Below are 14,362 nucleotides of genomic sequence, written 5' to 3'. Positions count from 1 at the left end.
GTTCTTCTTAAGATTCGGTAAGACCGCGAATACAATATTCGCGGCATGGCACATAGCAAAAATCAAACAACAAAATCAGAAATCAACAAATTCGCAACTTCGTTAGCCCTTGAGGTGGTGGTATCTTGCCTGGATTCTTCTCTAATACGCGTTTTCCCGCGTAACACGACAGTTCCCGCCGAGGACCTGACGGGGTAAAATCTACCACGTCACAACATATATCTGAAATGAATTTGAAATATATGTTACATGTGCGTAAAATGTACAACACCTACATACGATATATATTTTTTATATATGATACATTTATTGCATATATACATATACTTGATACACGTTACATATATTGCATAGATATACTTGATATTCGTTAGTTATATTGCATATATACGCTTGATAGACGTTACATTTATTTTATATATATATTATATATGTATATAATATATATGTAAAATAGCGATTAAAAATATTCTGTTTGACGATATGCAGAACCTGGAAAATCAGAATAAATTCAGGGGAAATTGTAATTCGCCCAATTGCATCGTCTACACGAGTCGACAACGTCATGGGTTTCTCACGAGGACGATGGTATTGCTCTGTACAATATTTCCTCCGATTTGTCTGTCTAAATAAAAACCATTTAATTACCTTTTTTCATTTTTATTGGAAACATTTATAACATTATTGTAGAACGTTTATAACAAGTGTTGATAACATTTATAGAATGACATTATAAATTATAGTTAAAGTCACATATTAAAAATCTTATGGGCTTGCAAATAGAACTGAAAAAGCTTACAGCATTTAATGATTGAAAATCGCGGATTGCAAAATTAAAGGTTTATCTTTGGAAGTGTCTTATTGGCAATACTTTTTTTTAAGATCTTTTTTTTCCCCATCAACACTCTTTGTAGTATAATTACTACAATGTAACTTGAAGATAGCCAAAAGAAAAACTCATAGACACTTGAAAATCTAAAAAACAAAACAAAAAAGTACTCTGCAATTTGCCCTACAGGATATGCCTCGAGATCATTTTTTGACACTACAAAGAATCGACGCCTATGTTGAACAGCTGACCTGTGTACGATACTATAAACGAGCTATTATCAATGAGGAAATTATACAGACAGCTCATTATTGTAAAGTACTTTAAAGGTCTAGCAATTTTGTAATTCTGATTGACAGAGAAATATTTGAGATCCTTATATTCATTGTTCTACAAGTAAAAGGTGATCTGAAGTGCTATGCTATTGGAAATTATTACGAACAAAATAATGTGTCTTTGGTAAAAGAGCGCCGTTTAGATCATATGATTTACATTAAACAAAAAATTGATAAATTAGCTGCTGTGGAAGTACCGGCAATTTGAGAAAAAATTACTTTTGTTGAGATCCGTCAAATATATGTATATGTAGGCTACAATTTAAAAAGACGAGGATATGAGTATAAAATATGTATATATGGCATATATCTAACTTATGTGAAGCGTATACGTCACATATATCAAACAGATAGGTCACGTATATGTTGATTTACATTTGGGCAGTATATGTCGAATACTTATAGCGTATATTTAATATATAAGCCTGATATATGATAAAATATATTCACTACATACTGGATATCATAGAAATTGGTTCACTCGTGCATGTATTTGTGCAATTGTGCATATATCAAAAATATTAATCATTTATACATACATAATATACTGCACATACATCTGATGTATGTTGTTAGAGAATATAAAATTACATGTATTCCCCATACATTCTGCATGTATTTCCAATATATGTCTATATGTTTACAACATATATAGATGGATGTAGAATATATCTACATATATTTCAAATATATTGAGATATATTTCACATACAAACAAAATATATACATATATTTCCGTGTGGGAGGAAACAAATAAAACTCTAATATAGAGAATCCGTATGAGTTCCGAGCCCTTCGTTCATATTTATTTTAATTGAACGTCAAGGCAAGAAATGTGCTTTGAAATGCTTTTGTCACATTAATGTCATTTCACGTTATACATAAATTTATATGCATACAAGCGTCAGGGTACATTTTTCACGTTTTGCCAAAGGTATCCGCAGCGTGAGCCTTTAATAATTTCAGCAGTCATGTGCACCCTGCAATTTTTAAAATTGAATCGTATCGCCCGGGCCTTTAAAACATACAAAGACAGATAATAAAATACTTTATCGCTCCTTACTATGCGTCAAGACCGTCAGACAGTGCAAAGGGAAAATGTATAGCAAAATGCCACAAGACTGCCAAATATTAATTCGGATTATCCAACTGCCTACATTCCTTTGACGTTCCATTGGTATGTTCAAGGTGAGACTCCTGGTGACTACAGGGAGCTCGGTTACGGGGGCACAGAAGGTGCTGGAATAGCTGGAAATGGCTCTTTGGTGATCCCACGGGTGTCCCGGGAACATGGCGGCTTCTATCTTTGCCAAGCAAGCAATGGCATTGGTCCCGGCCTCAGCAAACTCATTCGGCTAACAGTCCATGGTAAAATATTCAGCCACTTTCCCATTTACCCCTCACTGCGAAATATATATATCGTGAATGTTCGTGGACCAGGTGAAATACGCATTGTGTTTACATATAGCCAACACAGTTTCCTGACGTGACAAAAAATGGACTATTAACTGCTATGCGAACGTGTACCTACCGCCATTATAATCCATCGAACCATCTATCATAGCATGGAACACATGGTAACCTGGTATTTTGAAATTTTAAAGATCAGTTGGGAATACTTGAAAACAGTTACTTAGAAAGCACTGGCGTAAGTCTGGAATATAAAAAAGACTCCATGGACGTCAGGGTACGATAGCGTTTCATAAACAATATAGAGACTGTAAGGGAAAGGGGTTGAAGAAATATCTCGTAAAAATGTTGAGGTTACATAGATGTACGACTTGTAATTGAATATACATATAATATTTTTATTTTTATTCATAGCTGGACCAACCGTGAGAGTGAGGACTAGACAAGAATCTGTGAGAAGGGGTGAAAGTGTAATTTTACGCTGCGAAGCCGAGGGTGATGCACCCCTTGATCTCAGTTGGCGAGCCCGTGGCAGCAGAATTGACCCCACTTATGACGTTAGGTTGGTATCCAATCCACTCACGTTCCCACTGTGACAGATACCTTCATATATTATTATATTATGTGCTCTATCTATATCTATGCCCATATACTCGTATGGTGTATGATATACATATATATGTATATAATATATTACACCCTGAAACGCCTATTGATACAGTCAGAATCCACTCGGCAAACCATAAATCACGCTGCTGCTTTACTATACTATGAAACTTAATGGGAGGATATTATTATTTTATTTTTTTTATCAATCCCAAGACATATTCGATCAGATTGTTATGGTGGATTATACGTGTATCATTATCTCCTCAGGAATGCTTACATGTATAGGCGGATATTCAATTTAATCTGTTGGTATATACTTGATAGGTATTACGTTGTTAATATCCTATTTGTTATATTATTTTTAGTAGTTTGTTAATATGATTTATGTATTAAATACTGTAATATATTTATGCTAGATAATCTGTCACACTGTACCTTGGTGAAGGCAGGAATGGTGGAGCTTAATTTTTTGAATTATAAGGAAATATATAATTTTTTATAAACTAGGGTGGGAATCTAGTCCCTTGCAGTAAAATCATGCAACTATGCTATGTCTTTAAGCTGTGCAGGATTACGTATCATGGGGTATTGGCTATTGGATATAATATTACTCACGTAAATGTCTGTGCAATGTTGTGCGTTTCGCCAATAAATCTCTATGTATTTTTTTTACATCCTTTATGATTTTGCATAGTGCTAATGATAAAAGCGATTTTTTTTTAATGAAACGCACAATGCATAATATTAAAAGAGACGAACGAGAAAAGGAAATTTATATTCATTTGAAGGAATCGTCGACGAGGAAACTGTAATTTTTTGTAAAAATTATGGCACTTCCTATATAGAGAGTTTATGGGGGTTATTAGTGATTTCAGTATATGTATTACTCTTGATGAATTCTACCTACAATTATATCTCAAGGTATTGAACCATGACCAGCAGATATACATATGTATAAATGTTAACAATAGAAATATATAAAGTCGTTCAGAAGAAAGTAGATAGTAGTATTCCCATAGAATGATATAAACGGTATCAGCTAAGGTATTGAAAAGGTTTACGTAAAAAACATTTTTAATATTATTTGCCACACTTATTTTTCTTCTTGGTCGTCAGAATTCTACTCTGCGCTGTCAAAAGATTCCTGGTACTATTAATATCTTAGCCCTAAAGGCAATTTACGTTCAGGGGTGCACAGTGGATATAAGAAGAGCCAGCCACACGGGTACCGGATAGAGGGAGTATCAAGATAGTCCTTAAACGCATTTGTCGAGAAAACGGTAACTGCGTTATCTCAAATAACTTTAGCGTCCACGTAAACCTACGCAGAGAGTCACGATCTTCGTCTTAGCGATATGTCGAGAACGAAGCTTTTACGCCTGCGCGATAGTCCCTTTATTTTAACAAACTTTGGAAAGTACTTTATTTCATTCCCTATCCAGTTAAAGGACTCAGTTCCCGGCTACCTTTGTGTAATCCCTTTAGACTTGAAACGAAAAAAAAGGTATTATCGCGGAGCTTTTATCGAATTTTACACTGGTCGTTTGCTGAAAAATATATTTATCCCTGAAGACCAGAAAAAAATTCGGACCCGCAGATGTTTTTCTTTCGACGTTTGTAGAACCCAGTTTCACATGAGTTTACGTTCGGTTGGCTTTTATTGCCCGGACCTATGGGACTCCTTCAAAGTGGACCACATCTCTGTATACATTTATCTTACGACTCTGGAAACGCTCGCTCTTCGCCCGAAGATCGACGCCAATTTCCGATTTCATAATAAAGCATCCTCGCGATTTATTCTTATACCGACGAGATGGGAATAAAGTTAAACAAATTTTTTTTTTTTTTTTTTTTTTTTTTTTTTTATAATCCTGGAGGATTCTCAATATTAGAGTATATTTCTGAATAGGAATCATGTAACAAAACATGCTCTTCATTGTGGAAGATTTTAGGTTCCCGTAAAATAGAAGTTGTTTCATTTTATCTAACGGATGTTTCGCCATCACTTATATGGTCAAGTTTATTTCACGTCGAATGCCTCTGGCATTTTCTTCTGAATGAGCGAGGGGAGTGAAAAGGAAAAATAATAAAAATATATCCCATCACGCAATAGGATGTTCCTTCAATCGTAAAACAAGGCATGCCAATGTTATGTCTTCTTGTGGTGGTGGATACCGTTCTTCTGGTTATTACAGCCATAAGTAAACATGGACCATTACGTTTCACATGGCAAGAACGATATTACGTTTTTCATGTTATTTCTAATAGACGTAACGAATACCAAGAGTGACAACGGATAGCATATCCTTGTTATTCCCATTCGCAGTGGCCTCTTACATTTCCTAACTAATGTTCTGCTTATTGGAATTCTGTGAACAGGTACTCTCTGGATAATTCGCCAATCCCGCGTGGAATGGTATCGGAATTGCGAATCAACGAGGCTGGACATGCCGATCGTGGTGAATACGTTTGCGTAGCCGGAAATGCGTACGGACATGATAGAGCGACGATACATCTGCTTGTACAGGAACCACCGAATTTTCCACGTAACTTGCACGTGTCCGAGCAGGGTAGTCGCTCCATACTTTTAGCCTGGATGCCACCGACTGGTGATTCTGATCCGGCTCATCCGGATTCGCCTATAACCAAATACGTCGTGCAGTATAAGGAGGCTCAAGGTATGTTTTTCAAGATGTTCAATGAAACAGATAAATATTTTGAAACTTTAATAATCTATATTTGGCGCTTCAAAAGATTTATATATGGATAGTTGAATTTTTTTTTTGATTTTGATAACCTATCAAGATATTTCATGGCATTTACACTTGGCATTTGAATAAATCGGCTTGTATTCTTTCATTCGATTCATTCCAATCGTTTCGCTTACATTTCATTCTCTGTTGTCGATAATGTGGGTTTCCCCATACGTACTTTTTCGTCTGATCTGTCTCTTTTATTTATAATGTCATCACAAGGACCGTGTGAATTAGGTATTTTTGAATTTATGCCCAGACGAAGGATTTTTATTCAGGACAGTACTGTTTGTTAAAGGGGAATAATATGCCTATGACACTTTTTCGCACTAATAAGAAAACCTATAGCGAATAGCGAAAGTCAGTTGTAGAAACAGGAATGCGTGCCAGACATTTCTTGGCTCTTTGGTCTAGAAAGATTCATCCAGGGTGGTGGTAGAGGCGGGCAAATTGTGCGAAATATGGATGAAATATGTGTGAGAGGTCACGTGAATCTTCTCTAGGTCTAGAAAGGAGGCTATTTTTAACGTGAAAACCAATGGAGGTTTTCAAAGGTGATTCCCGTGCTTTATGGGGGCTCGTAGAGCGAAAGTACTCTACCGTAAGGAAATACACTCTATTACAAAGAAAGCATCGTTTCACTTTTCTTTTTTCTTCCTCTCTCTCTCTCTCTCTCTCTCTCTCTCTCTCTCTCTCTCTCTCTACCCTAACTAAAACGGCCGTGTTGGGGAGAAATTTCTGACGTCCATTGGGTGCGAATACCGCACGAGGAAAAGAAAATTTCTTTCAGCAACCCTTATAGTCATTTCGTGAGAATGGCGTATCCAGGAATATCGAGTGAAATAAGAGAGATTCTCTCTCTCCCTCTCTCTCTCTCTCTCTCTCTCTCTCTCTCTCTCTCTCTCTCTCTACCCTAACTAAAACGGCCGTGTTGGGGAGAAATTTCTGACGTCCATTGGGTGCGAATACCGCACGAGGAAAAGAAAATTTCTTTCAGCAACCCTTATAGTCATTTCGTGAGAATGGCGTATCCAGGAATATCGAGTGAAATAAGAGAGATGAAAATAGTTGGTATGAAAGAAACGCCGAGAGGGAAAAGAGGACGTTCACACAAAAAAAAAGAAAAATTTTGTATCTACTATAGCCCAGACGTCGGACTTATCAGAATCGTCTAAGTTTCTCGAATGACGTATTCTTTTAGTTTTCCCTAACAGTTTCGTATCAATAATGAAATCAGTATACTCACCTGTCTACTGCTTAACACTGTTCTGAATAATATTCGTATGGGCGTTAAAGTGATGATTTAAAGTAAACAGATTAAGTTAATAAAAAAAATAAATATAAAAAAGCTGCGTACATAACAATTGATCATTTCTAAGTCCTGTGTTGTATGTACTGAAAAGATGTGTGGCATGAACACAACACTCAGCAGACGGTCGCAGGGGACAACACGGTAGCCCTGGTATCGCCTCTAAAACCAGCCACAACCTACCACTTTCGTGTCTTTGCGGAAAATCATCTCGGGACTTCAGCCCCAAGCGACACACTTCATGTCAGTATCCTAAAGTCATTAGATAACAAATCGCTTCTTACATTAATCATTCGACGAAAGTCATACATGTAATATAAAAGACATTCCATGCTGTCTCTAACCTGTATCGCTCGCCACCAATCAAGGGAAACATGTGGAAAATTGGCAAACTAGAATTACTCTCGATTACCTAGGCTCAAACTGACGGCGAAGTGCCTAGCGGTCCTCCGAAGCAGATCTCGGTCGAGCCACTGGGAGCTCAACAACTTAGAATCACATGGCAACCACCTGATCGATCCCTATGGAACGGCGAACTCCTTGGTTACACTATAGGCTATCGAAATTTGGGGTGGGTATATTAATTCCTTTGATCTTTATTTAATTAACCGGTCACAATGTATTTACTTAAACCGGTCTTTGCATGTTGTTATCCCATAATGCCAAAGGCTCGAGACGATGTTTAAGAATTTGTTGTCACTAAAAATACACACCTCTTAGGACGATATAACGTGAACGTGTATACAGACAAGATTTATTAGGATGCTTGTATAACTGTCGCTGAATGAAATCTTTCTTGTAGACACGATGACGAGACCATTAATACTACTAGAGTGGGAATTACTGGAAATGGCGACGGTTCCTACGATTACAGACTAACCGGATTACGTAAATACACCCAATACAGTATTGTTATTAAAGCATTTAACAGTAAAGGGGATGGTCCAGGTTCTGATCCTGTTGTGGCACAAACTTTGGAAGACGGTAAATGATTATACCAATAATTGTTAAAATCATATAAGACTGTTATTATACGTGGCTTGATTTTATATAATTTTCTTAACACGCCCAATTAATTTAATTTAAATATTTCTCTATTAAGTTCCAAGCGCACCGCCGCAAAACGTCGCGTGTGCCGCCCTTACCGGACAGAGTATACAGATAACCTGGAAGCCGCCACCGTCTGACAAATTGCACGGTATAGTGCAAGGTTACAAGCTCCTCTACGAAGCTGCCAATGATGGAGCTACTGAAATGCAGGGTTCTCGGGAGACCAAGATATCCCATGCACTTAGCACAGTGTTGCACGGTCTCAACCCTTACACTAATTACACGGTTCAAGTGTTGGCGTATACGCGCGCTGGGGAGGGTGTCAGTAGTAATCCGGTATCCTGCACCACCGAGGAAACGGGTAATTGAAAGTACACTAAGCACTAAGAGCTAGCTCACTATGTGCAAACATATTTTTTGCACGAGCGTGAATAAAGTTCATGCGTAAAGTTCGATTTTCAGTGCGTAAAGTGCTACTTTTCTTCATACTGTGTGTAATGTGAAAAGTACACTTTACGCACTGAAAATCGAACTTTACACATGAACTTTATTCACGGCTGCGCCAAAAAAGCGTGTGCAACTGGTGCGTGACTGTTTTTCACTTTACGCGCTAGTTGCATAATATACTATACTTAAAAACAGCTCATTAGTACAGACTGCATTGCATAATATGTGTCATAATATACCATAAGTTTTATTACAATATTTTGCAGTAATTTTGCGATGGCTGTCTAAGAAAAGAGTTACTGGTACTAAATGCTTGTATTGTTTCTTTTATATTTGAACAGTGCCAGATGCACCTGAAAAACTTAAAGCTGTCGCAAGTGCTGAGGACACTGTAGTGATATCCTGGTTGCCACCAAGACGGCCGAACGGTATCCTTACCAAGTATACCGTTTATATTAGGGTGTTGGACAAGGGCCAGGAAGTAAAGATCATTAAAGGCAGTCTGCCTGCGCAGAATTTGCACTATGATGCGGTGGGCTTAAAGCTACGCGAGTCCTACGAAGCTTGGGTGACAGCCTCGACTAAAGTAGGACAGGGGCCAAGCACATCAGTGATAAAACTTCATCCTAGCACCACCAGTAAGTGATAAGGGACGGAGGAATCCTATAAATAAAGCTAAGGGAGCCATGCTATTCTAAATTGAAAGTTGAACAAGAGCAAACAGAGTATTTTCTGTTTAATAGAATTGTTCTTTGTTTTTTGTTCCATCAAGTTCCGGCTGCCATCATATCCTTTGGCGTTCCTGTTCTTGTACCATGGCGCGTGGACGTGAGCCTCGCTTGCCTTTTTGTTGGGAATCCGAAACCTACTGTTGAGTGGTGGTTGGGCGATGTGAAGTTGCAGAAACAGCAGAGGTAAGCCCCCTATTCCTTGGGGTACAGTCAAGGCTCGTTTTAACGTTAAGGGAGGGAATGGTGAAGGCCGCTTTCTTTCTCGTGAGTCTTGAACTCTGGCTAAGATAAATGACTCGTGCGGTTTCGACTTTGTTTTACAAAATTATAATATATCCTACAATTTACTTATATTGTATATATATTTTTATTAGTAAAATTTGTCGTTTGTTTCAGGTTGGATATAGGTTCTGATAATACGCTAATTTTGCGGAATGTACAAAGGAGTCACGAGGGAAACTATTCCTGTCATGTCAGAAATTCCCTTGGATCCGATCGGATAGATTACATGCTTCAGGTACAAGGTATGTGGGTGAAAAGAATTTCGTCCGGATTGTTATTAAATGTATCTTTCCTTCTTTTTAAATTTAATTAACGAGTACTTCCTACGTTTGATTTTTTTAACGATGCTCACATTTTTATTATAATTTATAACATTGTTGTGCATATCGGTTTGGGATGTCTGCTGAAAATGTTTTCAGTTGCACCAGGACCCGGGAGAAGTCACTGAAATGCAAAGCATCTTTATGTGCTGCAAAATATAGGACAAGTGCTATATTAAAATTCTTGAAACTGTTTCAGCAGTCGAGTTCACTCTTCGAATATAATACACTTTACATTATATAGGTATAGAGACTCGAAGAGGGAGAAAGAGAACAAAAGATGTTGACTATAAGAGTCGCTGAAAGCATTGACCGAAAGACTAAAAGATTTTGTGCAATATGTCTATCCACATAGAACATAGTATAAACGTATAATAAAAATAAAAAAATAATAAAGAAGTGAAAATCTTATGTAAAATCGTCGGGCTGCTTATGGATCATAATCGTGGACTCTTTAACCCTTGCAGTTGTATATTTACTGTGAAAGACTCGAATGATATCTCGACGAAGTATCCGGCCTGTTTTTCCGGTCGAACTTGCAAGTTTCTAATTGGTAAACTTTCAACATAGTTCCACCAACGCCGCCCACGCTTCTCGCAACCGGCACCACGACAGATGCAGTTCAACTACAATGGAAACAGGGAGACAACGGGGGTGCGCCCATTAAAGGATTCCTATTGGCTTACCGGCGAGAATTTGCTGAATGGGAAGAGGTTCTTCTCGATCGCAGAGCTACCACCCACTTGCTAGAAGGGCTGCAATGCGGGACGAGATACCAATTCACTTTAGCCGCTTTCAATCGAATTGGCAGTGGCAGCGCCAGTAAGATGGAAACTGCAAGAACCAAAGGGTCGAAGCCCATACCGCCTACCAAGCAGCATCTCATTAGAGCCAACCTGACATCTGTTATACTGGAACTGGCGTCGTGGCAAGATGGTGGTTGTCCTTTGCTTTACTTCGTTGTGGAGTATAAGAGGTTGCCAGGCGATTGGCTTCTGGGTAATTATATTTTCCATTTCTTTGTAATATGTTATAAAGCCTGATTCTTGTTCTAATAATTTATTTTTTAACTCTCGCCTGATTGAAATCTGTAATAACATCCTAATAGAGATTCTTTATGTTTGTGTCCTTCATATAGTGTCCAATAACGTTCCACCTCAGTCGCGATTCCCAATAGTCGATCTAGAGCGTGGAACCAGCTATGAGCTGAGGGTTACTGGTTATAATAATGCTGGCTCAACTCAGGAGGAGTATTTATTCACTACTTTGAGCCCCAATGGCAACACTAGGATGCAAGAGGGACCTTCAAACGGTATGGAAGACACGCCGCTCTATCTTGACGCACAAGTTCTAGCGCCTAGTGTTATTTCACTCCTTGCCGTCATTCTGGCTGTCGCCGGAGTCTGCTTTTGCCTCAGGACCCGTAAGTACCTTATAATTCTTGACATTGACATTGCCTATTGTGTCTATTTTACAATTGCATTTAGGCAAAGCCAATGCGATCTTATAATCATTACCTACTCCCATGCATGTGCATAGATTAGTAATACCTTATTGGCAAATGATACGTGGTTATCTAACTATGTATTACTGTGCTAATATTCATGAAAAGAAGTATGTTTGAAAGCTTTTCCAAAAGCTTGTTGACAGCATCCCACTGGCGTGCAGTATTGAAGCCAGTGAGAGTTGAGTAAATTTACCTTCGTTAAGTCATTCCCACCACTCATCTACTTCTTGTCGTATCTTAACACTCAAGACGCCGTACTCCAATTATAACTTGAAAGTGTCCTCAAGAAGACGATGCCACCCTGCACTGGGTGGTTACTATGTAAAATAATGTAGCGCTTGAATCCGTGCATAATATTCACGGTGGCGAAAGATTAAATGAATTTACTAAAGAAATTTACACATACCACAGGGGCTATTCAGTAGCTGAAACAGCTTGCAAAACGTTGAGACTTTTATATCATTCACCACCGGTCAATTGTACGAAGCGCTTTATAAAATCTGAGCAACTCTTGGGCAAACTTGAAGAGGGACACTGTTGTTTTTTTCGTCTCAAAAAGGAGTCGGTGCTAAGGATTTTTTTTTGTCTTTGTCAATTTTTATGCACGTGGCAAGGAAATTCGTACTTTATTCCAATTTAAAATTTCCTAATGCTTTGCCGTGTTTACTTTTGAAGATCCAGGGAGATCGGGTTCCGCTAACGATCCGAGTTCCCAAACCCAAGCAGCGCTAGATAACAAGCACAACATGGAACAACGGGAACAGTATTATGCTACTGTAAGGAAACCGGGTCAGCAGTCACCTTGCCGAGAGGTGAGCGCGCTGGAACGCATTCCCGAATATTCCGAAGACATTTATCCGTACGCTACATTCCATCTGCCCGAGCAGGAAAACCTTTCCGCGAACCCGATACGTCAGGCCTTCTTCTACGAGCGTAGCGAGACAATGCTCCAGGGAGCGCAGGTGAGTAACAAGCAGAAAGACACGGTGCAAATAAATTTTCATGCACGTGAACAGATTTACGTCTGTTACGTAATAAAAGATAACACGAATATTTTTCGAACTTTGCCAAACTATCTTTTATGTCATGTCATTGAATTTTCTTGAAATTAATTTTTCTTATGTTTTAGTGTATCATATCTTTTGATGGTTTTAGACAAAGCGAATTAGAAAAATGGAGTAGAGGAGAGTATAAAAAATGTATCAATTGTTTATTGCAGTGCGATGTAGATCAATATACAAAAGTGCGCGGTCGCGCGCGTCGCAAATCGAAGTCATTCAAGTCCGAGTCCGAGGAATACGACACTCTAGGGTCGGATAGCGACACGGAGGTTGGGACGAGTAGCAGAACCGAATCATCTAATCATTTGGATGATTCTGCACCCACTTCGATAATGGCTAGGTCACCGGGTACTAATTCTGGTGGACCGCGCGGTCGGGAACAACGACTTGCCCTGGTGCCGAGGCCGGTTCATCATAGTAAGTTAGTATTCAGTTTTCTGTGTCGACCTAAGCGCAGCTGACAATCCACTAATCATCGTCATCTTTTGCTAATTGCTTCTGACAGATGTCCTGTACCACACGCAAGAATCAAGTACATCAACCGAGCCGTCACCAATTTCTGAAAGGAAGACATTTCCTAGAATGGAGAAGCAGAGGTGCGTAGCAGTCGATAAAGACCAATACGAGCATTACATAATTCCATAGTTTAGAAAAAAAAGAGAGAGACGCTCTTCCCTTTATTGTCTTCAGGAGTCGTGGCGCTGCGCCAGACGTTTCCATCGACCCGGGTCGGTTGGGCATACTGCGACCGGCCCTGAAGCTCTCAGAGTCCGGTTTGCGTGCGTTTTCGACGACAACGTCACCAAGTCATCCGACAACCACGCGGCCAGGAAGCGTCACGTGTGAGAGATCATCCGTGAAAGAGACTGGTTCGAGAAAGTCCGTGGAGTCACTCTGTCTTTTGGAGGAGACTCCTAGGACGGGATTGGTACGAAACTTGAATCGCGTATCTCGTAATGGCAAGACGCGCGGCAGGCTCGAGGATTGGGGTAGCGAGCTGTCGACCCTGGAACTTAAGCCGCCTTCCGGTTTCATGGACGCGCACGAGACCAGCGAAGCTGAGTGCGATATCGACATGAAGCTTAAGGTTCATCGCAAAAAGGGATTGATGGCTGCGACAAACTCTCTTTCAAAATCTCCTAAAGACTTTACCATCACTGTTTAAATGTACTCGAAGAAGATATCAAAATGACGGGAGTAAGAGGTGAGCGAGAGGGGGAGAGGGGGGGGGGGAGAACGATGAGCATGAAAAAAGAAGAAAAATAACAAGGAAAAATATGCATAGATATCTCAATTCGTTATTGCCAATAAGCTCGAACTTTACGTAAACGATGACTGTCTCCATTAAGATTAATTCGTTGATTACTGCTACGTGTACAATAAAGACATATTTTTTTAGCAATATCGTAGAATATTTTTCTTGTCGTCAAACACCATTTTTGTTGATCACGAGTTTTTCTTCAAGATGATATTTATTTAACACGTGTCCAGATATGTCTTGGACTTTTTGGATGCAGCTTTTTTAAGAATAAGGTTTCACATTTTGACTTGTTTTCGTATTACTTTTTTATCTTTCGAGCTGTTCTGCTGGTGGGAAAAATAGATTTTTTCTTTTTTCTGGAAACAGGACAGATCATTCCGGTAAAGTCATCCCGCGAAAGCTCGTACCGGACAAGTTATCCTGATCCCAAATTCGGTCGTTCGCCGACAATTTTCATT

The 14,362-nt window shown here is 39.1% G+C and overlaps 1 protein-coding gene across 2 annotated transcripts; it reads left to right on the top strand.

The window, feature by feature from the left end:
- Positions 1–2,352: 2,352 nt before the first annotated feature.
- LOC107270536 (Down syndrome cell adhesion molecule-like protein Dscam2) lies at positions 2,353–14,045 on the top strand (the record flags this gene model as incomplete). Of its 2 annotated transcripts, XM_015745629.1 has the most annotated exon segments (17): positions 2,353–2,532; positions 2,989–3,136; positions 5,563–5,861; positions 7,340–7,488; positions 7,662–7,816; positions 8,048–8,229; positions 8,348–8,656; positions 9,084–9,380; positions 9,515–9,656; positions 9,870–9,997; positions 10,646–11,074; positions 11,214–11,498; positions 12,258–12,394; positions 12,470–12,544; positions 12,802–13,060; positions 13,149–13,239; positions 13,334–14,045. In XM_015745629.1, coding segments are annotated over 17 exon segments (3,740 nt in total), but the record flags the coding sequence as incomplete, so codon positions are not given.
- Positions 14,046–14,362: the final 317 nt, after the last annotated feature.

Source organism: Cephus cinctus, unplaced genomic scaffold (genome assembly GCF_000341935.2).
Source record: "Cephus cinctus unplaced genomic scaffold, Ccin1 Ccin1_scaffold0802, whole genome shotgun sequence".
NCBI classification, from domain to species: Eukaryota; Metazoa; Arthropoda; class Insecta; order Hymenoptera; family Cephidae; genus Cephus; species Cephus cinctus.
This window is presented reverse-complemented; position numbering and strand designations above follow the sequence as displayed.